Consider the following 25,824-nt stretch of genomic DNA (forward strand, 5'->3'; position numbering starts at 1 on the left):
AGCTGTTTAGTTTGTTTCTGTACAGTGTCCAGGATTCAAATCCATAGAGAAGTTTAATTAGTTATTTGCTGGTGTTACACGGTATGTAATAAATGTTAAATGTACAAGCTTCTTTGTGTAAGAGGAAATATAAAAGATATTTTTCTGAGCCTCGAGTAAGTGACAATAAACTGCGGCATCTACAGACGTGAGAACCAGTGATAACTGGTAACCTCTTCAGCCTGGTAAGGAGCCTTGATAAAACCAGACTAGTTGTAAAGACGTTTAAGTGGCTGATGATGACATGATCATGTGATATGTGGAGATTAGAGACACATCCTACAGGATGAAGTTCAGCACTCAGGTCATGTGACTGAGGGATCTTGTGACGAGCAGTAAATAAAGGAGTTTTTCACACTGCAGCACTAAACGCCATGTTTCCAGTGTTTGTGTTGGTCTTGTTCTGTGTGATCTCAGCTGAGGACACACAGCTGCTGTCTGTTGTATTTAACCAACACACCGGGAAACTGCAGTTAAAGGAAGGCATTCAGACAGATTCTGTCGCATCCGCCAACTTGACAGATGACATTGTTAATACGGGGTAAGTCTGTGCTTGGACCTCACAAATCTCTGTTTGTTTTTGTTTTTATGACATTTACCTTTCATTAAAGTTTGATTAATGTCATTAAATACCCTACTGTATCGGTGTTAGAAACTCTGTGTGTGAGAAGCAGTCCATATCTGTGCAACGAAAGTAATTGGCCTAGTGAAATGTTCACGGTTTCATTTGTATTTTTTTTAGTTGGATAGCTGGTAAAATAAGCAGCACAAAACACTGCGGTTAAGACAGCGGCTCTTTCTGAAGGCACAGTTAAAGTATATTTTAGGTGCGCGGCCTTTAGATACTTGGCGGTAAAAGTGAAGAAAACGTAAAGCTGTGAGTGTCTGAGCTACAGAACAATAAATTAATACACAACAATTCACAGAATTTATGAGAATAAAGGCTTTAACGTTTTAATAATCATTATATATTAACAATGGGGTCCATAAATAAAAAGGTTAATTAATTTTTAAAATCTATTATAAAATATACAACCTTAATTGTTAGTTAATGAACCATTTCAGATCATTTGAGCATGATGTAACGTATAGAGAAAATAATTAAACAATTTAACTTTTCTTAATAATCACTCTGAAAAAACCTGACAAAATTATAGTGCCAGGAAATGCATTTTAATCCATTATATAATGGAAATGGAAAGTCACTCGGAAAGAACCGGGTGCTGGTTCAGAGCTAGCGCTAGTTCTGGTTCAAAGTTGGTTCCACTGGCGAACCTTCTAAGAACCGGTTTGCCTTTCCACCGGCTAGAGAGCCATCACAGCGCCGAGTGTGACGTCACTGTATACGTGTCACGTGTCCCAGCAACGTTAGCGCAGAAGCGGTAAACACAAACACAACAACAATGGCGGATGTTCCTTTACTGTTAATGCTCATGGCTTTGCGAACCTACATCGGCATCCAAACGCGGCGAATAAAACGTGTACGTGCAGCTCCATGTAATCTGTATAAACGGAGGTTGTAATCGATAAAGTGCATAACGTTATTTTATCGTTAACACAGAAAAAAGTTAGCCTTAGCATGTAGCTACCTACTATCATGTGTGCTGATAAGTGATTATATTGCGGTAAAGTAAAAGTGTATTAAACATTAGTATACTTAAGGTACATTATCAAATGTGCTAACTAGCACCGCCCCCAGCGGTTCTTAAGTCTAGACCAGCAACGTTTCGGTGCTACTTAAGAACCACTTTTCCCGGTTCGGAGCTGGTGCTTTGGCGGTCGAAACAGAAAGAACTGGTTCTAAATTAGGCTCTGGCTCCGAACCAGCACTCGAACTGCCTCGGTGGAAAATGGGCATCAGATCTCTTTACAGATCTGTTTACAATAAAGATCTGTCAATTTTACTGTGGGATCTTTTAATAATTCCTATTTTAAGTCAACATACCTGTCAATATAATTGTGCCAGAAAGTACAATTTAATCCGTCATAAAATAAAAAATGTTAATAGTTGATAAAATGTATAAATGTTTATTTTAAAAGCTATAAACAAGCAAAAAAAAAAAATCATGTTTCAGTTAAAGGCAGGGTCTCCGTTGTTTGAAAGCCAATGTTGATATTTGAAATCACCAAAACAAACGCCCCTAACCCAAATGGGTCCCACCCCTGTATTGATTGCTCCGCCCACACATACATACGTAACCCAGGCAACTAATGGAAAGAAATGCTGAAGGAAAGAACAATACGATTGCAGATAAACAAACAAGCAAAAATGACACACAAGCATAATCATAAGGACAGCATATATTAGTTCTGTGAAACAAAGCAAAACCAACGTTACCCACCTATAGAGAAGGAAAAAAGCAACCTCGGCATCCCATCGCAGGCCTTCCCGCTCCTTCAGTTCTTTCCAGCGCTGGAAAGCTGATCCTATATTAACAAGGGTCCTACTTTTTGCCTAAGCCTTTCTTCGCTTTCTTTTTGTTTTTATCCTCCATGCCAGTGTTTCAATTGCTTTCTGCTAATGTCACACATGCGCACTGAACACACCCTCTGCCCATGTTGACAAGACATGCCAATTTCTGCTCATTGGCTACACGTTTGTTTTGTTTTTGTTTTGTTTGGCGGCCCCACGCAGTTTTCTGAAACATTTCTCAAACAAAGGAGACCCCACCTTTAAAGTCAAATCAAGTAGCCTTCCAAAAGATTGCCAAATGTCTAAATGCATCATTGGAATTGTCCTGATTGAATACTACTGCATGATTTCCAGAAACATCATCCTAATGAATGGCAGGCAAAAAAGGCTACATGGAAATGTTAAGAGGAAGAAGTAAACATCACCTCATTTTTTTCTGTCCTTTTCAGGTGGTCATATCTGGAGGTTGTAACAAATGGCAAGTACAATGACACGCTGCAAGCTTATGCTGCTGGAGTTGTGGAGGGTGTGATCACCTCGCAGGTATTTACAGTAGCGATAGTATTTTATGCTAAATCTATCTCATAACACATCTCATCCAGACACTGATAAATAATCCGTACCAATTACTCATAAGTAAACATCCATTTCATATTCTTTACAAATTTTGGGCTCAGTAGAAGATATTTAATTCTGTATTCAGTGTGTGTTGTGCTGAAGAAAGCATTTTTTGATTTTACCAAGAAATAATCCAATTTATAATAACAGCACAATAATGCTTGACTAGGACTTTGTGTCTAGGCATGCATGAAGTTAAATGCATTTATGTAGTGTCTTGCTGTTTAGATTTTATAACAAACATAATACAAGTAACATCTATATTGTTATATTATTTATGTAATTAATTAATTCATGTTATGTTATTCAGAATAAATTGAGTGGCGTTTCATTGAACACATGAGGTTTGGTTCATGCGTCTGTGCTTAATAATGTTTGAATATTTTTATGACAATGGAGATAGGGGGTTTATGGGTAGCTTAGCTCCCAGAGGTGCATAGACGGGTCATAGTGCACACCTATACAGTACTGCACTTCATGTAAAACAGACAGTTTTCATGTATCACCTGTTCATGATTCTCTTATAATGCCTCAATCAATAGATACTGTATGTACAAAAAAGATGAGCAATTATGGGCATCATTTTAAGAAAATGAAAAGGAGACAAAAGAGTTGTTTTTCAGTTGAGATGAGCTAATTAATAATTTTAATAATTGCACTGTCCATGGAGTGGATCTGACTCGCATTTCACTGCTGGTTATATATGCTCTATATAATTGTGTATTTGACAAATAAAATCTTGAATCTTGAATTAATCTGGATTTGGACTGTATTTTTCAGGATCTTTACACTCAGTCTCTCATGATCTCTTTCCCTCTTGTTCTCTCTCTCTCTCTCTCTCTCTCTCTCTCTCTCTCTCTCTCTCTCTCTCTCTCTCTCTCTTTGTGTTAGCTCATCTATAAGCACTGGATGAACACGTTGATGGGATATTGTGGATCATATGACCAGGGCTACTGTAAACGTCTGAAAGAATACATTACTGCTAATCTACAGTGGGTGGAAGAGCAAATTGCAAAAGCTACAGAGTCACCATATTGGCATCAGGTACTTTGGGTTACTTTCTTGTTTAATTATCTATCCATCCAACTATCCATCCATTAATCCAGTGTTACTTGATATATTCCATCTTGGGTGAATTCTGTTATCTTCGAGACAATTAAACTTATGTATGAACTTCGGTAAACTTAGGTCTCATATTCCAAGCCATATGTCTCCGTCCCCTCATTTGAGATGCTTTTCATACATATATTATTTAATATATAATATGAAAATGTGAGGTAGGAGACACATGGCTTGGAATATGAGCCCTAAGTTTATCCAAGTTCATACTGTGTGTGCATGTGCGTGCGCAAGCGTGTGTGTGTGTGTGTAACATTTAACATCCAACTTAAACATGCTCATGTTTTTATTTAGAATTGATCTAAATAACAAAAGAGTTCACAATATGGAAAATAACATTGTTTCATGGTATTTTTGTCAAAATAAATTATTTTAATATGCCTATTTAATCTACTACAGCCATAATTCAATAATAATCAATAATTGGCAAACATTTAGTCTGCCTTCTAATAAGAGAAATGACATTTTAAAAAAAATTGCAAGAGCAGTGAATTCGGGTGTCTATGTTGTCTGTTCAATATGCATACAGTGGAGCAGATGCAGGGCTGTGAGGGATGCGCAATTACTCGTTTTAATGCCATTCATGTGTGAGAATAACGGACAAAGGTTCTCATCTGTCATCGTCCTGTCGGTCATTGCATCTTACAGGACAAGCTGCTTGTGCCACTCGCCTAACGTCACCCTACTATGCTCTGCAACTGCAACTTGTACCAAATAGAACAGACACGCATCACTTCAGAACTGTAGGGTCCATCGTCCCATGTTTTTTTACACACTAGGCTACTTGAAGGGTCAGAACAAATGATCTTGCAGGCAAATTGAATAGCCTGGCCATAGTATAACGTTATCATCAGTTTTCCCTTCTCCCAACCACCGGAGGGATCCCTCGCCTTGGTATTGGGTTAAGGCTGAAAAGTGTGAATTTCACTGGGACACTAACTTTCCTAGGGAAATGGACCATAACAATGTTTGAAAGAATGGCCAACCCTGACCAGCATTAGGGAGGCTCTTTCACATCCCTTCTTTGAGGAAAGCCCAAATAACTCCATTGGAACAATTCTGCAGAGACAGCCTTTGAACAACTTAACAGCTGAAGTACCACTGCACCCATCTTCACTACCTTTCGTGTAGGGTTGTGGTTGTCTCCAGCAGAGGGAAGGGATAGGAGTAGTGTTGTCACGGTGATCCTGCTAATCACTTTCCATGTGCATCCTACTACCGCAAACTCACCCGTGCAGAGGTCAACTATGACCGCTGGAACAGAGAGGGAGCTGCTATCTATCAAAGAATATTGGTCTCACATCTCGATCAATTTTGTCATGGATTTTCCGAATTCCCATGTCTACACCATGATTCTGGTCATTAACAATAATTTTTGTAAAACCTGCAGACTGGTGCTACTGGAGGACCTGCCAGCAGCCATGAAAACACACAAAACTCTTCACCATGTGTTTCTTGTCTACGACCTGCCAGAAGATATGGTCTCAAACCAGGGGACCCAGTTTACTTTTCAGGTATTGGAGGCCTTTTGTGATCAGTTAGGAATCATTGTCAGCCCCATTTCTGAATATCATCCTCAAGCCAAGCATCTGAACCAGAAATTCGGTCATTATCTGAGATCATACTGTACCAGAGATCAGCACTCTTGGAGTGACCACCTCCCACGGGCAAATTTTTCCCAAATCTCCCTGCTCCAGTCCACCACAGGCCTGACCACTTTTTTTTTTGCCTCCAGAGGACTCTTAGGCACCAGTGTCTGTAGGCAAACCACCATTGGTGACCCAATCCAACCTACCATTGAGGCCATTGCGACATACCATGACTTTTGCTATTGTGATTTTGTTATGCTCTCAAGTCTATGACATTTTGCTCTGCTTTTCTTGCTTTCTGCTTTTTGGATTTTGTGATTTGGTACTTTTTGCAGGTACTGCTGTTTTGTTTTGTTTTGTTTTGTTTTCTTTTGTATTTTTGTTTTAGTCAGGGGGTTTATAGTTCTGCCTGGTTTTTGTGATTTTGTTTATTGGCTGCCGATTTGTTTGCTGTGTGTTTTATTAAACCGCTCATGGATTCTACACATTCCGCTTCTGGGGTTTCATCTCACACAGGAGGACAGAGGTTTTTTCTTAGGAAATAATTATTAATGTGAATGATGAGAGCTTGCGTAAAAGAGAAGTGAGATCAGACACTCTCATCTGCACCCAAATAAAGAAAAGCAACATTAATTTAGATAATGTCTGTGAAGAAAGTATGTTCTTAATCTCCACGAATACACACTAATCTTGGCTCCTAAATAATCTCTGTTCTCCTTCAGGTCCATTTGTCTTTGCTGCAGCTGAAGGGTTTGGAAGATGGCTATAATGGACAGTGTACATTTCCAGACAGAGGGCTCTACTTTGACCCCTTAGGATTTCTGTGAGTGGGTTGTAAACTTTGTTCTGTACAGTAGGTTAATCATTAACACCCTGATCTCAGAACTCTGTTTAGTCAGTAACAAGCAGATAATGTGAAATTCATGAGGAAGTGTGGGCAGAACCACAATATACATACATCACATACATCTGCTAAAGTAAACAAGTATGTTTCAGTCTAATAAAGCTGAATCTGACCTCAATGTGTCATTTGCTGAAACCTTGTAACAGTTTTATAATTTTTTTGCAGCTAAAATTAGCTAGTTTTAGTCTAGCTTCAGTTTCAGAAATTTTAGTCTTGAGCATTGATTTTTTTTTTTCTGTTTAAGATTTCAAACAGGAAATTAATTGATTTCCAGTATTTTTTTTTTAATTATTATTATAAAAAAAGCTTTCACAAGTACAATCACCATTAGTGGTCCTCTAAAGTATTTTCTTTACTGATCTTTACTGTGCAGAACAGAGCTGTGTAGTGTGTTTAATTGTCAAATTGTTGGTAGTGTACAGAAGTTCTAGCTTAAGATGCAGAAGACCCTAGACTGTCCTAGAGTGTTTTTTTCATGTTATAATTTTACAGGAAAAAAGTAAGGCTTTATGCTAAACATTTCAGCTTTCCTTGTGAGTTAGCAGACATATTTGGTCACTTAGCTGAGTAGCATGTAGCATTGAGATATAGATATACATGTGATTGGAAGCATTTTCTTTGAAGCAAAAAATGGTGCAAAGTGCAATATCTGGCAGCAAGTGATCAAGTGAATAAACTGTAATGTTCCAGTGTCTTTTAGAGGTAGCTTTTTCACTCTGTTTTCAATTCATGACCCAGACTTTTCCAGATGGGTGGAGACTTGGAGGATTTAGAGGCTGCATTGAACAAATCCAGTCAATCACGTACAGTGGGATCCGGATCCTGCTCTGCTCTAATCAAACTCTTGCCGGGTAACAAAGAGCTTCTTGTCTCACATGACACATGGAACAACTACCAGTCAATGCTGAGGATTATGAAGAAATATATTTTTTCATTCCGTACATCTTTGAAAGGTGATGCTCTGTCTAAATCAGTTAAACAGTCTGAAACGGACAGCTCGACTGAGTTTAAACAAATCTTTCACCACTTGTTTCTGCAGATCAGACATTAATTCCTGGTAATACTCAGGCTTTCTCCTCTTACCCTGGCTCCATCTTTTCAGGAGATGATTTCTACATTCTCAGCACTGGCATGGTAACATGATGCTTATGATTGCATGCAGATAATGATGCAGATTATCCTTTGAAACTGCTTTGTGACAAAACAAAATAGTGACCATTGCATTTTCTTATTTAATTCAATTTAATACTTTTTGTATAGCAGTTTGTTTGGCATAAAAATGGCACAATTATATGGAAACAGATCTCAGTTTAGAAAATACTAACATTCCGTAAAAATGATTGTGAACTCCACACACATACAAGAAATAGTTAGATTCCAGTTACCTTCTTATTGTATGCCTTGAGTGACCCATGTCTTGTCCAATCAGCTTTAAGAATTCCATTTGAAAACTATAGTTTGTTTTAATTGTTGTGTTTTCTGATTTGTTATTTTGTTTTGCTCTTCTTGGCTGCCATAGGTTACACTGGAAACCACAATTGGCAACAGTAATTCTGATTTGTGGAAGTTTGTGAAGCCTCAAGGCTCTGTCATGGAGTGGCTGAGAAACATTGTGGCAAACAGACTTGCTCAATCTGGGAAAGAATGGGCTGACATTTTCAGTCATTACAACAGTGGAACGTAAGGGGCGCGTACACATACACACTGATTTTATCAAGAATAAGTCAGTTGGCTAGAAAAATGTTGCATGTCTCATGGTTAAGAAAAATATTGAAGTTGCAAAATTCACTGTAATTGTATCCCCCCCTCTTTATGCTCTAGGTACAACAACCAGTGGATGATAGTTGACTATAAGGGTTTCATTCCAGGTAAACCCAGTCTCAAGAAAGGCTTGTTAACTGTGCTTGAACAAATACCGTAAGTGAATCATAATTTGGATTCAGAATTTGTCCACATATGGTACTACTAGATAGCAATGACCAGTACAGACAAATTGGCTATTATTGCTGAGCCAAATCCACAAAAAGTTTTAAATATGTCCACCGAATATGTTCCCTATGTCCACTGAATTAACATTTAACTATGATGTTTGTACTTAATTAGTCTGAACAAAAACACTTTTTCTAAGTGTTTTTTCATTCCACTGATTTAACGTCTAGATCAGGGGTCGGCAACCCGCGGCTCCGGAGCCGCAAGTGGCTCTTTCATCCCTCTGCTGCGGCTCCCTGTAGATTTGGAAAATAAAATTTTTATTCAAATTTATTTTATTTGTTAGTTAGTTTAAAATAAAAAGTAATTCTAAATTCTAAGATTATGATGCTCTTGTAACATTAAAATAAACCATGTTTAATTTTTGTCGCTCAAAATATGCGTCATAACTGCCGACTTGTGAAATCCGACGCAGACACATTTTTGGTTTGCTGCAGCCGGCAAGTAAAACATTTTGTGCAGGGCTGTCAGGTGTCACGCATTGAAAGTGATATTCACGCATTTGGGTGCGTGTTTCTCACGCCACACATCATATTTCTCACGCAGAAAAACTTTTGACTATTTATCATATATTTAATAAGCTGCAGCACCCAAAATGTATCAGTCCGCACCGCTGTCTGGAACTGCGCAGGAATCAAGCGCGTCTCCCCTGAAGTTATTAGTCGAGCCTGACACTTATCAGCCAATCAAAAAAGAGGCTACACTATAGCCAATCAGAAAATGGCAATATCCGGGAAAGATTTAACCCAACAACCAATGAAAAATTGCAACACACTACAGTTTTTTCTACACTTTCCAAAAAGGTAAAATACGATACATACAGTGTTATCTTCATTTTAGATGTCAAATGGGTTTTGTGGCTCCCTGTGTTTTTTTTTCTGTGGGAAACGGGTCAAAATGGCTCTTTGAGTGTTTAAGGTTGCCGACCCCTGGTCTAGATTAAGGGCTATCTGGATTTTTTTTTTCTAGGGATAATTGTTCCAAATCTTGCCACACATTCTTTCAGACTGAAGTCTGGGCTTGGACTGAGCCCTTTTACCACATTCTATTTATTCAAGTGTCACTTATTTCTTTCTAATGGACCTTGGCTTATAATGCTAGCTTATAAAACTAGTTTAATCATCATATTATTATTATTAGTAGTAGTACAGTAGTAGTAATGTGTGAACATTATATTTAACACAAGTACGAGTGTGTTTTGCTTTTCTGTTGTCTTGTTCTGCAGATATATGTTGTGATTAACCAGTTTGCACTTATGCCGCTGTTATCCTTAATAATCATTGTAACATAATATAATTTTTACTCCAGAATATAGAAAACAAATATAGGCAAATATAGAAAAGTTTCTTAGTCATTCTGGTACTGGTGTTGAACATAAGTTTATAACGGTATTTCCTTCATACTTAATATCTTTCTTTTGCAGAGGGATGATCCAGGTGGCAGATAAAACTGAAGAACTCTATAACACCAGCTACTGGGCCAGCTACAATATTGCGTAAAAATTAGAGCTCAAGATATTACCTTTATTCATAGGAATTCCTTATCAGTAATGAGAAGATTACCAAACTCCTCATAGAGAGTGAGGAGAGTAATAGGTTTATGCCATCAAGAGTACGATTCACCTTTGGTCTTCTTTTGTAAATAATAATAACATTCTAGTATTCCAACCCAAGATCTTCAATATTTAAGAGACGTGTTAATCAAACAGTCCCCACATTATCCAGTACCATCACCATCTCTGGCCAGATCTCATCCACCTCTACAGCCTTTCACTAACTGTCATAACCACAATTTCAACCAGAGATTTTTTGCATGATCACTAGATTAAAGAGTATCCCAGAGAGCTCCTTTCATCAATAAACAATATCAACAGTAGATATCCCTGAATTGCTCAGCTGAGCACATGATTTAGTCTAACCCTCCCGAGTTGCCTAAACATTTGTCATAATATCTTGATGCCACCCAAAGGTTTCCTGAAGCCTCTCTAAAGTCCTGCTGCCACAGTTGGCAGTGAGTTGGTCAGCAGGTAGTGAGATGTTTACCTGTTACCATTTTAGCTTATTTTGTTATTGAACAGAACAACCAAACTATTTTCCCAAAAGCTTTGCAAGGAAAATTAACAGACAAATTGAGCCAAAGTACCTTTTCAGACTATTTTTAATAAAGTGCACCACCAAAACTGAAATACGCCCCATTCAAATTTAAACAATTGTTTATAAAATTAAAACACAGACAAGCATGCTGGAAACTGTATATAAAATGATAACTAAATTCAGTTTACTGCACCTTTTATAAACTGAGGACAGTGCAGGTGATAAAGTTGATTGACAGGTGACTGAGTATTTAATAAGGATCTCCCATGGCTCCCAACTGTCCTCCACTCACATCGCACTGAATAATTGATCAAGCTTGTGGCATCAAATTATGCTCTCTCTGGAACAATGCCACTAACCACTAAAATATTAGACTCTCCCACAATTACATGTGACAGATGATGTGATTTATAACACGTAGTGGAGGATCGATCTCGCTCCTAGATACCCTAAATAACTAAATACAGCTGCTAAATTTAACAACACGAACAACAGTAAAGCATCATGTCATGCTCCAGCTATCCAGCCCCTGTACTTGTTTTAGTGGAAGTGGAGAACAAGCCAAAGCCCTGCAGAACCTATTCCAGTGCAAATATCCATTGTTTGAACCATGTCTGTTTTGAAAATTTAAGTAGTTACGTGTAACTGTTTAACATGGGGGTAAATTAGAACATTTCAAAATCAATTACTAAACAAACAGTGAAGCCTAGGAACACCTTGTTCTTTAAGTATTTTTTTATTTGAATATTTCTGATATTAATCATTCACAATCTAAGATCTGATCTTAGAACTTGTCAGTCTATATATTCTTAATGCAACTCAATACACAATTGCATAACTAGGTTAAAACCCTGATGCTTGCCTATAACAAGTACAAACTGTATATACTCATTGTATCCATATCTATAGCAATTATATAGTATTATGTATATAATAGTATATTTCTATAAAATATTAAATAATGTGTGCTTGTGTTGTTTTAGGTATTTTGATGAGGTGTTTAATGCAAGTGGGGGTCAAGATCTGGTGAAGAAGTATGGTTTGTGGTTCTCCTATAGTGACAATCCAAGAGCGCAAATATTCCGCCGCAACCAATCCCTTATTACTGACATGGAGTCCATGATACGCCTAATGAGGTACAAACCTTCTCCGACATCAAAACCTGTTTGATTTCATAGGAGGAGAGACTGAATTATCCCTCCTCCTTAACTTTAAAATTAATCTGTCTTTTTTTTTTCTGTTACACAGGTACAATAACTTTAAGAATGATCCTTTGTCGAAGTGTGATGGCTGCATTCCAGCCCAAAATGGCGAGAATGCAATTTCTGCACGATCTGACTTGAACCCATCTAATGGCACATACCCATTTGGAGCTCTTAAACAGAGGCCTCATGGTGGAACAGACATGAAGGCAGGAAATTAAAAATATCATATCTATAAGTTAAAAATCTGTTTCGGTTTTAAAAAATGTCCTATTGGGGGGGGGGGGGGGGAATGATAATACTTATACTGGATTTGTATGACCATAGAGGATGTTATTATTGGTCTGACAGACAGACAACACTGAAGGTCTCTTCAAGTAAAGAATGTTTTGTCCTATTCAGTGTGGGTTCTCTCTAAAGTCACCCGGAAATCTTGTGAATTATGACCTGACTATTTTTAGACAGCAACCTGTGAGGGTTTTCACATTACCATTTAAATATATCTAAGCATTTTACTGAAACAGTAACTATTGAAACATTAACTTTGCATCTACCTCTTCTCTTTATGTCTGTCTCTCTTTTCAGATGACATCCTATGGCTTATTCAGGCAGTATGAGATGTTAGCAGTTAGCGGTCCAACATGGGACCAGGTGCCTGCTTTTGAATGGAGCACATCACCTTACAGCAGTTTAATGCACACAGGACACCCAGACCGCTGGGATTTCCCTACTGTACATGTCAGGTGGTCTGAATAAAAGATATTATAATATCATGTATTATTGGCCAATTTAAGGTTTATTTGTTTACTTTTCTCTTATAAAGGGCAGTATTTTCCTGTTATCAGGTATAAATACACAAAATACCTCAACAAATGGTTCATTAGATGAGATTTTCCATGCAGCACATTGCATTCAGTAATTTTTTATAATTCAGTCTGAACAAAGCATTGTCAGAGAAAAAAACGTTCTTTAAACTTTACTTGCTCCACAATCATTATTATGCAGGTTTTATAACAAATATTTTTTAAAAAAAAAGTTATTTGTACACTGTGATCGGAGTCTTAAAATTCATGATTTTTGTTTACTGTGTGTGTATCTGTACCTAAGTTTGAATAAACAGCAACATTTCTATTATGTGTCTTAGACATAATATATGCATTTTCTGTTAAAATATCAGAGCTACCACAGAGATGTTTGTCAATAGTCTCCCAGAGATATCACCCATGATTGAATCACTGTCTGAACCAACAGATATGGGTCAGGAAACTGATCACTTGGAATTAAGATTTTGCAGCACCTTAGATAATATACTGTAGCTCCACTTAGATGGAAAATATTTAGAGAGAAATAACTAGCACCCTGGTACATTTACATTTACAGCATTTGGCAGACGCCCTTATCCAGATTAACATACATAAGTGCTTAAATCTCTAGCATTGAATACATTAATACTGGCTCACTAGGTTACATAAGATACCATGAGTTTAAAACATTTGTTCAAAGTTACAATGAAAGTGTTGGTTTTTTTTGTTTATTTTATTTATTTATTTTTTTAAATGCAAAAGATAGGGAAAGAAGTGTTTCCTGAATAAGTAGGTCTTTAGCCGCCACTTGAAAATAGCCAGTGACTTAGCAGGTTTATAGAATCCGGACCTCTAGGGGAAGTTCATTCCACCACCTTGGTGCCAGAACAGAGAAGCTCAGTATTAAGTATTAAGCCAACAATGCACTGACACAACCAAACTCTTGCATTCTGCATTTGTGATACTTTTCTAGCCATGTAGTGCAGCTTTTTTCAGTTGTTTGTTTTGGGGGTTTCTCTATTCAGTCCCTTGTCCATGGTTAGGTTAAGGTCTGGTGATTGACTTCAATCAAATAAGAAAATAAAATAGTCCCAAACGGCTGGTCCAAGCTGCAGCTAGCCTGCTGGGTCCTTGCGGCAGAACGCGTGATAAAAACAGTAAACATGACACGGACTGAATACAGGACAAGACAACAGTAGATTCCGAGCTGCACAAGGCAAAGAGGGACAGTTAAATACACAGGGTAATCACAATAGGAAACAGGTGTGTAGACAGGGAGGAGCAGATGAAGGCTGGGGGCAGACTCCTGATGAGAAACGTAAAAAGATGCACGTGGCCAAAGTCCGGGCTGAGTGCTGACGTGTATATAAACTTGTAAACAACTTTTCGAAATGGTTGATAAAGGAAGACCAATGGTTTTATTCTGATGTCATTGTAGGGAGATTTCCTTTGACACTGTCGTGCCTGGCTTGCTCATTAGTGCATCATTGCTCATCATCTAGAACTACATACACTCCGATCTCTTTTGAAATACTTACTGACAGCCCAGGTGATGCAGCATTGCCAAATTGCAGGTTTAAGGATTGAATCAGAAAGCTGGAGGCTGAAGCTGGAGGTTGAAAATCAAAATGTGTAGGATGGATTATTGTAATGCTTTACTGTCTGGAAGTTCCAGTAGGAGCACAAACAAGCTTCAGTTAGTTCTGAACGCAGCAAGAGTGTTAACTAAAACCAGAATCTATCTTATCCACATTGCAGTGGCTCTCAGTCAAATTTCGTGCACCACAGTACCCGAGTGATCTTTTTTTTTATCTGTCAGTCACACCTAATTCAATCAAAAGGTGCAGGTAGTACCTCAAGTACAAAAGGTTACAACGGTGGCAGAGCTTTTTCTTCCAGAGCTCTACAGTTATGGAACAGCCTTCCAATTAGTGCTCGGGACTCAGACACAGTCTCAGTGTTTAAGTCCAGGCTGAAAATACATTTGTTTAGTCTAGCTTTTTATGAATAGCTTTTCTTAGGTAAAAGCAGATCTGGAGGGTTCATGGGCATAGAGTGTTTGGTGAACTGAGATGTCACTTTACTACTCTCACAAGTTGCTCAGGTTGCTGACTGTGGATTGGTTGGATGCTTTATACCAAAGGAAGCCCTCATGTGTGTGTCACATTCTGGCTCTCCTTTCAGATGAGCACCCCTCCTACCTGTATCCCTGATCACATCTGCTGTAGTTTCCCAGTCATCTGGAAGCTCTTCCTGACCACCCAAAGCCTGTCTCAGTTTCTATATGAACTCCTCACAACATTCTTCCTTTTTTAACTTCCCTCACTTAGTCTTCTTTTCTATCTTTCCTTTCCTCTTCTTCCTGACCATCCTACACATCACCGTTTGATGCTGTCAGGCTACACTCTCTCCTATCACCACTTTGCAGGCACAAATTGCTCTCCGATTGCTTCATCTACATAGAATGTAGTCTACCAGTCTATTCCTACCACCTTTCCAGCAGATGGTGCTGTATGATTAAGGAAACAGCGCACTGGCGCATGTGCGTAAATTTCATTTAACAGTGGGGGGTGCGGGGAGAGATAAATATAAAATTTCTCAGGAGCAAAGTGGGGACATATCTTTTCACTGTGGGGACATATCTTTATAAGTGCAATTTGACTGTATTATTTGTCTCACCCCCCTTCAAAAATTGCTCCTGAGAAATTTTATATTTATTGTCCCCCCCTACTGTTAAATGAAATTTACGCCCATGCGCCAGTGCGCTGTTTCCTAAATCATACAGCACCATCTGCTGGATAGAAATACAGAAAACGGTGCCACTGTTCATTTATTTTTCTGCTCAAACACTAGTACTTGAGTTAAAGAAGTGTTTTACAGCAGGAACAGTTTTCTTGTATTTCGCATTGACCCTTGCACTTAAACTCTACACCTGTTCCTCTTCTGAAGGTCATCTGACCAATAACATGAGCTTCAGTGACCTCAGAGTAAGAGATCTCTTTAGCTCATTAAAATGGACATATTTACTAATTTTAGCAAAATTTAATCTATTCTTTAGTCAGTCACTAGATTGAGGGTGATGCATGATAATATTTATGATGCACACTGATGTCTGTGTGTGTGCAATACAAAACCACATGACGCAACAGAGTGGAATAATAATAAATAATAATAATAATAATAATAATAATAATAATAATAATAATAATAATAACAACACATTATGACCCTCATGATGTTTCAGTTCCACAGAAAAGACTCAGACAACGCTGAAGCGAATTTTTGGCACTTATACTGACACATTTGGGCTGGAGACGTTTTTGGATTTTATTTAATTAATAGGGTTTAATCTGTGACATAAACAACAACAACCGAGTTCATGAGTTCTCAGTAATCAGTAATCTCTCTGACAGCACGCACGCACGCACGCACACACGCGCGCGCTCTCGCACCAGGGATATATAAAAGCGAGACATTAACTTCCCAGTTGTACACACACACACACACACACACACACACACACACACACACACACACACACACACACACACACACACACACAAACACACAAGTGTATTCGGTGATACTATGGCGGATGATCCGCTGGTTGGTGCAGTGGACCAAGGGACCAGCTCCACGAGGTTTCTGGTGAGAGAAAGACATAAAGTGTACAGGTGTGTGTGTGTGCGAGAGAGAGAGAGAGTGAGTGTGTATGTGTGTGTGTGTGTGTGTGTGTGAATTTTTATATAGAACCCCTTTCAGAACCAAAGAATTGCTTTACTGTCCAAACTCTTGAGTAATTTTATTTTTAATGAGAGATACAGACATTTCTTAATTAAAATAAATAAATAAATAAATGAAAAAGCTGTTTTCACAATTATTCTTTAAAAAAGCACATTTTTCTGTAAATTGCTTTTTCTGTGAATCAGTAAATTTCACTGAATATTGGCTTGTAGTCTGATTTTCTAGTGACATTTGTTAAGAATGAGATATTAATGATCTAATATTTGGTGCATCTCTTAGTGGAGAAATCCAGGACTCCAGTAAAAAAAAAAAAGCTTCCCAGGTTACAGCAACACCACACAATGTCCTAATTCATTATTCATGTGTCTACTGTAGTGTACAGTGCTCAGATTCTGTCACATCTCTGTTCCTACTTCTGATACCGAGGATTCATATGACTAAAAGAAAATATATTTCACAACGAGAGATTTTGCTCTCAACAAGTCTGGTATTAAAATTAAAATAGGTGAGTTGGTACAGCAGTATAGACTAAACACTTTGTACTTCCTGCATTTGACATCATGGCCTCAGTAACGTCATGTGTTTAAGTGTTTTATCAGTTATTTGATCAGTGCACATCACTAAAGCTTCTCTAGACCTTTCACCTACCTTAGATTTTTGCAACCAAGTAAACACAACAGACAGGACAAAGTACAGGTTCATCAGTTTAACCTTTGACTTTTTAACAAATGTAGCAATTCAGTGTTTCATCATATTGTCGTGTAGTAATGAGGTTTTTTCCCAATGTCCTAATGTGGAAAAATCCATTGTTCATTCATAACCTATGGATAATGTTATAATTTGTACAGAGTAGCCTATGATTGCTGAGTGGATTGCTTGGAGGAATGATATGGAATGTTAAATCATTTTAAAAATACGATATGGAATGTTAATTCCTTATTAGGAAAGTATTTTTAAAATGATTTACATTCTCATTCTTTATCAATGTAAGTGCCAAATATCATTTTTATTAGAAGAATAAATCATGTCAACACCTATTTACTGTGTCGTACATTTACATGGCTTGAACATACTGTGCTGACACCTAGTTTCATGCATTTCTTACCATAACAATTGTGAGTTTCAAATAAAATGATATGAGATTTGTTTTATTTGATTTGGTTTTGTAGAAGTCGAAGTGTAATAAGTCGACCTACTGACCTCTCTTCACTGACTACATTTTGAAATGAATGATTCACTCATTAACAAATATATAGCTGTTATTATTAGTGATAACTGTGGAAACACATTTCTTCCTCTGAGATGATGGTTCACCAGAGTTTCAGCAATCTCCTTTGATGTTTTCTTTGCTTTTATTGTGTGTGTGTGTGTGTGTATGTGTGTGTTCACATTCTTGTCTATGCTCATGTCTGATCTTTTCTATTATTTTTGCTTTCCTTTTTTTTTTAAGTCCAGTGTTTCCTGTTCTGGTCTCTGAGCACCACTGCCCTGCACATTTAGATTGTGAACGACTGATTTAGTAATTTGTAACATTCCTTAGTTTATGTTTTTTTGATTCTTAACACTTATAGGTTTTTGGACTTTGCCTTTGCTTGGTATATTTGGATTGTTGTTGTTTTTTTGCCTTTTAGTAGTTTTTGTAACTAAATCTGTGTCACTTTCTACATTAAGTCTTGTTACATTAAGCCTGACATAAGGAGAGCACATATTGATGGCAGGAGTCCCTCTCAGCAATCATAGGTCTTCCTCGCCCACACTGTTACATTATTCACCAACCACCAACCCCTCTATCCTAACAGGACTCAAACCGATGCCTTGCTCATAGCCTTTCCAGCTCAACAGAACATCAATTTGCAGCTTTACATTAGGCCATCCTTAAAAATATTCTTGTTTGCCGTAACCCGACCGACCCTGTCAATTTAGGACCGACTCAATTTTTTTTTTAAAATTTGCGTTAAGACCAACCAATTTTTTTTACTCTTGAAACAACTAATAAAAAAGCAATAAAATAATATTAATTATATTTTAGTAAGTATTGTAAATATATAAATTGTCTAGGCCTACATACAAACGAAGGCGTGCGTTCGCTTAGTACTCTCATTCTCTGTCAGAGTCAATTGTTCGCGCTTGGTAATGATGGCTGCGGAACAAAATGTTCGCGGTCACCGTTCAAAGTCATACAGGTTCGGGCACCATAATACATTAAACAAATTAATTAAAACAGCTCGACACCGCTTTAACTTGGCACAAAGTTCTGGAAAAACTGTGCCGAGATCTCTTCCCATCCCTTCTCCCGTCTAGTCTAACCGTGACCGTGTCGACTGACTTGAAGGAAATCTAGTGGCTTCTTTATTTCTTGATTCTACCTCATTTTTTCCTTCAAATGAATGCACCTGAAATTCATGCAATAAACATGTTTTTGACAAAGATTTCAATTTGTTTGTGGTCTATATGGCCTGCATAAAAACGAGGTTTGCAATGATGCGCCCAAAGGCACGGGTTGAAGACCCAGTCAGTGACGTCACGATATGCTAATTTGTTTAAAGTCATACCTACGTAATCACCATCACCAAAATTTAACTTTTTTTTTTTTTACAATGTAACTTGAAAAAAAAAAATATATAGACCTACCTACCGACTTTTTTTTACTGTTACTGCAAATCAACATATTTTTAAGGATGGCCTTATCAAGAATTTTTTTAGCCCTGTGATTTGTTGTCTTTTTCTCAACAACCCTTGAATTCTGATTCTTCCCAAATGATTATTTTCACTAAATGGTGAAGACACTAAGTAAGTGTTAAATAAATCTAAATTTTACAATTTTCTTCCCCTAGAATCTTTAGAAATATGTTTCTTTGTGAAGGGCATTTCAATTTAATAAAATAAAATCAATATAATTGCTTTTTTACTTTCCCAGAGCTGGTGTATGTAACTCAGACAGATATTAGTAGCTGAAAAAGGCAACACATTTGGTAGCATACAGTATATAGCATAAAATATATCACCCAGTGATCAGATCAATCAGCTTGTTTTGGTGATTCTTCTACCATTGACTCTAATATCAGTGAATCCTTCAACTGAATAGTTTTCTTCAAATTCCCAAAAGGAGGTTTAGATCATGAAACATGTAAACTCAATTTCAGGTCCTGAAACATAATTTTTAAATATGATATCTCCAATGAAATAAGGCAGTGGAGGAACATGTTCCCAAATCCCATGGCTCCATGATTTTTTTTTCTGGAGGTCCTAATAATATCACATTTCTTTACTAAACTTGATGTAGAACTAGATAAGTCTACACTGGATTAGCACTGGAGCAGAGCATACAATAAGACACTATATTATGATTTAGTTACACATGAATCCTGTGGGTCCCTATTCTGTCTGGGCTGAACCTGAGAACTGTACCAAACACCAACGTAAACTGTGTGCCTCTCCATCAACTCATTTCTTGGTCTCACTCCTCTCTTTTTTCAGGACCATCCAAATTGTTACTCAGAGAATATTGCTCTTGGATCACTGTGGTCTGTGATCACAGTCTTATATTGATATTTGTTACTAACTTGACAATCTACTATGCTGGAGTAGATAATATGTTAAGTAGATTTTTCAAGGCAGTTAGTTTCATCCCTCTTACCTCTCTTCTGAGACATGGCATTTCAGAGAACATCCAACAGCAGACAGTATTGTCAGTATTGCTCCTGATTAGGTTATTTAAAGTTGTAGAGTGACTGCATATAAATTTAGTTAGTAATCAAGTAACTTGGAGCAGGGATAAAAGTATCTACTGAAGGTCATGTGATGAGGTGGTGGGCTAAGGATCATGGGAGCTGTAGTCTGCAACTTTGGTCGACTTTGTCCTGACATTCATGTTTTATTTTTTTCTCTACAGGTGTTCAATGCTAAAACTGCCGAGCTTGTCAGTCAATATCAGGTGGAAATTACACAGAGTTTCCCCAAAGAAGGGTAAGTTATAATAACCTTTTACCACTTCAACAACAAATGGCTCTTCAAAGTATACTAAATTTAGAGACTAAGACCATTGTTGGGTTTTAATTTGATAAGTTATCTGAAGTAGAATAATCTTTCCATTGTTTAAGTCATTTAAAATAAGTTAGTGTTTAATAATCAGCCTAACATTCTCAATGTAACAACAGTGTCAAAAAAACTTTTATTAGATTTGTTCCACTACATGTGAATATTAATCATGGATGCATTCACTGTCCAGTTAGTTCAACTGAACATTTGCTTGTTTTATTATTTGAATGAAAGGTTGTTAGTTTTCAAAGCCAATAAGCATCTCATGTGCACGTACAGTTGGTCTTTATTTTTTGGTGATTACATCTGATCAGTCAGGCAACACAGACATTTATCTATGAATCTGTTGATTAGCTAAGGATAGATAGGTGTTTATTTTCATCAAATTTGCAAATGGAGCAAAAGTCAGTCTAAGAGAAAGAAAGAAAGAAAGAAAGAAAGAAAGAAAGAAAGAAAGAAGAGAGATAGAAGGGTTGGCCGATGCAGCATTAATTACTTATTACAAACTAATAGATGTTAGTGGAGAACTGAGCACTGTGAAGAACCTTCATATAACAATAATTTGACAACTTAATACCATAAATACTTCATGGTGTATCAGCCCATGGGTCTCTAAGATCTTAATCCCTCCTTGTTATAAGTCATGTTGTTGTTTTATTCAAGAAGTATACAATTGTTGAAATTTATTAAGGCAAAATGATGGAATCTATTTGTAATCTCTGTGTATAATTCCCATTAGTGGAAATGTAGTCCAGAGATAATTAAGCTTGAAGGAAGATAGGATGAGGTTCATGTCTGTGATAAAGTCATCATCACAATTCTGCAGAAAAGATATGAGTTTTTTATATGTATATGAGATATGTATTTTAGTTAATGCAGACTTATAAACATTATTACTCTATCAATACAATATAGAACAAATGGTTTCCTCTCTAAATGATGCTTTTATTTAAGTCAGTAAATTAGAGTATTTCAGATTTTCTACAGTTAAAATACACACAGATGTTTAATGAACATTATCAGGTCAATACTGGGTCAAGCGAACAATCACATGTACACATGACAGCATTTCCTCAGAAGTTCACAGGAAGTTTTCTTAAGAACAAAACTATAATCAGTACAAAGGTTTATATTTTTATAGATAGAATTTCCTGACAGTGTAATATTGCATAACTGTAATGTAGTAAAGTAAGTGTAAATCCCAATAAAGGTTTATTGCAGATACGACTGAGTGCAAAATTTTATTTAACAATATAATTAACCATATTTATTCATTTTTATAAAGACTTTAAGCTCCGCCCAATTTATATCACATTAAGTCCACAAACAGCTTGTTTATTAAAGTCTTTTTACTTAGAGTGTTTTCACAGGTATGTAAAATATATATATATATATATATATATATATATATATATATATATATATATATATATATATATATATATATATTTAATTAGATGAATCCTTATTTGCATAAATAAACAAATATTTAAGTAATGATATCAGCCAGCCATTGAAGACTGACTGGGATCTATTTATCCTATTCATCTTTAGGGTGTTACTTACTGTAAATGAAGATTTGATTCATCTGTCTGAGATCTGATTAATGTCAGAGATATGATTCAAATGTCTGATCTGTATGAGATCTGATTAATCTGTCAGAGGTATTATTCAAATGTCTGATCTGTATGAGAATTACCTGTTTACATTGCTACCTGTATAATGATAGAAAAATATATTATACTTCTGTGGGGTCCCAAAGTCTAAGGCCCCAGAGAGAGTGTTGTTTGATATTTTTTAATTCAACACAAATTGCAAATGATTTTATCAGCTGCAATCAAAGTGAAAAGTAGGATCTTAATGTGCACTTGAGCTGCATGGACTCAACATGTTTGTGCAATACCTTATGATCCATTTTAGCTCAAATCCACCTGTGTGTCATAATCAGATGCTTCAGCAGAAGAGATCAGACATAAGGACAATTTGAGCTTTTGTACAAAAGAGTTATGTTAAATATAACAAATTTGCTTAGATTTAAATTGTGCAACATCATGAATAATGAGTCAATATTTCATTTCTTTCTTTCTTTCTTTCTTTCTTTCTTTCTTTCTTTCTTTCTTTCTTTCTAGAAAAAAAATGTAAACTTTCCATTTCTTTTTAGTCTTAAATAAAAAGAAGCATCCTGTGTGTATACATTTATATGTACTGTATCTATTTCATTTGCATTTCTGGTTTAATTTGAAACTTCGCCTTGTTTATATTCACTTCTTGTGTCATCTGATGTTTTTGCTGTGAGATGGGTGGAAGAAGATCCCAAGGAGATCCTACAGTCTGTGTATGAGTGCATAGAGAGAACCAGTGAGAAACTCGCTCAGCTTAAAACTGACATCACAAACATTAAAGGTGTGTGTGTGTATGAGTGTGTATATGAGTGTGTCTACATGTATGTGCATGTTTGAGTGTGTGTATGTGGAATTTTGTATGTGCATGTGTGTGTGTTTTTCATAAGCAGAAGCATATGTGTGTTTGTCTGTGTGCCTGTGTGTGTGCTCATGTGTGTGTATTTGTGTGTGCTTATGTGTGTGTATATGTGAGTGTCTTTGTACTTATAAAAGCTTGGCTACATTCTCAGCTCTGCTCCTCAATGTGAAAATGAATGTTGTCTTTTTTCAGCCATTGGAGTGACCAATCAGAGAGAGACGACATTGGTGTGGGACAAAGAGACTGGGGAACCTCTTTACAATGCCATAGGTGAGTCAGTCCAAGGCAATAGCAGTGAGCTCAGCATTAAATGTGGACCATCTTAATAGTCTATTCATAAGAATATTAACTGCACTCATATCAATAGTGTTGCATTCACCGGACAAATGGTGACAAATAAAAACCTCTACACAAGTTCATCCATGCAAAATTTCAGTGAAATACTTCTGTGAAATTAAATTAATGTAATGTAAATAATTATACACCAGTGTAAGTTTTACCACAGTTTAAATAACCTATTATCTTTATCAGCAAGCTCTTGTTTAATGATACTTACAGATTTTTGAAACCCAAGACAATTACAGCACAAAATCGAGTTACACAATAATTTATAAAAGAAAAATTAATCAAACAATTGCAATAAAACTTGCACCTGGCATCTTTTCCACATTACCCAGCCGCTTTAATCACAGCATTTATACCCATCTAAAAATGAACATGCAGTAATGCAGCATAATATATTGTTTAAGTAAAACTGATCATAAAAAACAAAAAGCTCTTATACTTATTACTTTAAATTTTTTTTTAAATTTTGTATAGAAGCTTTAATAGTTTATCTGATTTTCTCAAGCTTCAGAAAATTCATATAGGTGCCGATAATCCATATAGTGAAGGTATGTGGATATTGTTCCTTCCAGGAGAGAAGGGTGAGGTGTTTCGAAATCAAGGAGGTTAAAACTATAACAACGTGCGCCCTGCCCTCATGAGACTGGGTTTCTGGGTTAAATCTGAATATGGCAAATATGGGATTAGGGGCAATGTAGATGCCAAACATTGTAATATAAGCATTAAAAATGTTTTAAAATGAGCACATGACCAGAACATTTGATCGTGATCTGCTGGTTGACCTTTATAGAATAGACACGAGGGGTCAACATTGGGAAAAATCTCTGCCAGCTTAATCCTGGTCTAGTGAATCTTTATAAGAATTTTGAGCTGAATTAAATTGTGTCTAGCACAACGAAAGGAAGTATAAACCAAAGCAAGTGTTGCCTCCTGCTGATCTTCTGTCTCTGTCACTCCCAAGTCTTCTATTTTTAATTTTTTATTGGTACAAATATTACTGTCTGATCTATCTGAGAATCAGACAGATAAAGAATTGAAATGAGTCCTTTGTGTTATGGAGAAAGGAAGAGAAAACTATCAAGTGGATTATCTGCTGGTAGATTCAGGAAGAAAGTTAAATTTTTCTGCACAAAATATCTAAAACAATGGGATTTAGGCAAATCAAAGTTCTGAGTAAGCTGAGCAAATGTTCCAAACAAAGAAATATATAAAGCGGAGATGGTTTTACTATATTTTGCTATCCAGATCCTAAAGGCTGGATCTAACACAGAAGGTAGGAAACTGTAAATAATTGTAATAGGGGAGTATATTGATGCTGTATGTCTCTTAAGGGGAGTATATTGATGCTGTCATGGGGCATGGAAGGGTTAAGGCACATCCTACAATCCTACTTTTTGGAATACGTTTCATTGCAGCCTGTTGTTAGGTTAGTGGGAGACAACCACATGACAGAGATTCATGATATTTTAGGCATTTTGACAGACTCCCTTAACCAAATCGACTTTTTATCTCATTTTATACAACTGAGCAAGCGAGGGTTAAGGGCCTTGCTCAAGGGCCCAGCAGTAGCAGCTTGGCTGTCAGTACTGTGGTCAGCATGGTGGTCCTGAGATTCATACTGTACACACGTCTTTTTGATCGGTAGTCCAACACCTTAACCACAAAGCTACCATATAAACATTGGAACAATGGGGAAAGTTGGATAATGATGCACATATTTTGCAAAAATCAGAAGTAAAGCCATTTGGCTCTGGTGTTTTGTTAGTCTTTAAGGATATAATGGCCTCTGAAATCTCTGCACTAAGGATTATTTCTTCTAATAGTGATCTGTGTTCAGTTGGCACAGAGGGGAACTTCAAACTGTTGAAAAAGTTACTGATTTGGTACAAGTCTTCATCATACTTAGAGCTACAGGTCACATGGTGTAAAAGCATCACTGATTGCCTTATGGTCTGCCACTATTTCATCATTTTCATTGTAAAACGTAGTGATTACATAAGAGGAAGCAGCTTGACGAGCCTGCTGGGCCATTAGCTTGTTACATGACTCAAACACTTTATAACAATCCTTGGTGAGTAAATACGTAGCTCTGTCTGTAGAGAATGTTTCATATTCAGTTTGCAAATGCAGTCTTTCTTTCTAGAGGGTTGGAGGACAGGACACAGAAATACCTGTTTAGAGACAATAACAAATCTCATTTGTGTCAGAAACCACATCTTTCAATTTTCTATTTATTCGTATATCGTTCATAACAATGAACATAAGAAATATAGAACAATACGTCTAAGATTAATATTACACTTATAATTATATGTATTTGTATTTATACCTATTTATACCTCCTCTGCCTAAAACTCGATATTAACATTTACATTTACAGCATTTGGCAGACGCCCTTACTCAGAGCGATGTACAAAAGTGCTTTTAAAACTCTATCATTAACTCTG

The 25,824-nt window shown here is 36.7% G+C and overlaps 2 protein-coding genes across 4 annotated transcripts in view; both read left to right on the forward strand.

Annotated features, from left to right (window-relative positions):
- Positions 1 to 335: 335 nt before the first annotated feature.
- plbd2 (phospholipase B domain containing 2) lies at positions 336 to 13,100 on the forward strand. Of its 3 annotated transcripts, none has more exons than XM_027152362.2 (13): positions 336 to 580; positions 2,902 to 2,995; positions 3,962 to 4,114; positions 6,501 to 6,601; positions 7,421 to 7,635; positions 7,722 to 7,816; positions 8,202 to 8,362; positions 8,504 to 8,599; positions 10,095 to 10,166; positions 11,748 to 11,900; positions 12,013 to 12,175; positions 12,369 to 12,437; positions 12,552 to 13,100. In XM_027152362.2, exons 1-13 carry the CDS (start codon positions 414 to 416, stop codon positions 12,720 to 12,722), a joined length of 1,710 nt encoding a protein of 569 aa, XP_027008163.1. In that variant the 5' UTR covers positions 336 to 413; the 3' UTR covers positions 12,723 to 13,100. The 3 variants fall into 3 exon arrangements, with proteins under 3 accessions (XP_027008163.1, XP_027008164.1, XP_027008165.1); XM_027152364.2 differs by lacking the exon at positions 336 to 580 and adding an exon at positions 1,499 to 1,520; XM_027152363.2 differs by lacking the exon at positions 12,369 to 12,437 and having other exon boundaries at positions 338 to 580.
- Positions 13,101 to 16,242: 3,142 nt separating this feature from the next.
- The window catches only part of LOC113646220 (glycerol kinase-like), a 41,613-nt gene continuing 32,031 nt past the window's right edge, over positions 16,243 to 25,824 (forward strand). The window contains exons 1-4 of the mRNA XM_027152313.2: positions 16,243 to 16,417; positions 20,406 to 20,479; positions 22,848 to 22,954; positions 23,225 to 23,302. Of these exons, the coding sequence (XP_027008114.1) occupies positions 16,358 to 16,417; positions 20,406 to 20,479; positions 22,848 to 22,954; positions 23,225 to 23,302 (319 nt within the window). The 5' untranslated portion in view covers positions 16,243 to 16,357. The remainder of the gene's footprint in view (positions 16,418 to 20,405; positions 20,480 to 22,847; positions 22,955 to 23,224; positions 23,303 to 25,824) is intronic.

This window comes from Tachysurus fulvidraco, chromosome 6 (assembly GCF_022655615.1).
Source record: "Tachysurus fulvidraco isolate hzauxx_2018 chromosome 6, HZAU_PFXX_2.0, whole genome shotgun sequence".
Taxonomy (NCBI): domain Eukaryota; kingdom Metazoa; phylum Chordata; class Actinopteri; order Siluriformes; family Bagridae; genus Tachysurus; species Tachysurus fulvidraco.

Coding starts and splice junctions, on each gene's coding strand:
- plbd2 (XM_027152362.2), top strand. CDS start 414: ATGTTTCCAGTGTTTGTGTTGGTCTTGTTCTGTGTGATCTCAGCTGAG. Junction 7,817..8,201: donor ACATTCTCAGCACTGGCATG/GTAACATGATGC, acceptor TGGCTGCCATAG/GTTACACTGGAAACCACAAT. Junction 8,600..10,094: donor ACTGTGCTTGAACAAATACC/GTAAGTGAATCA, acceptor TTTCTTTTGCAG/AGGGATGATCCAGGTGGCAG.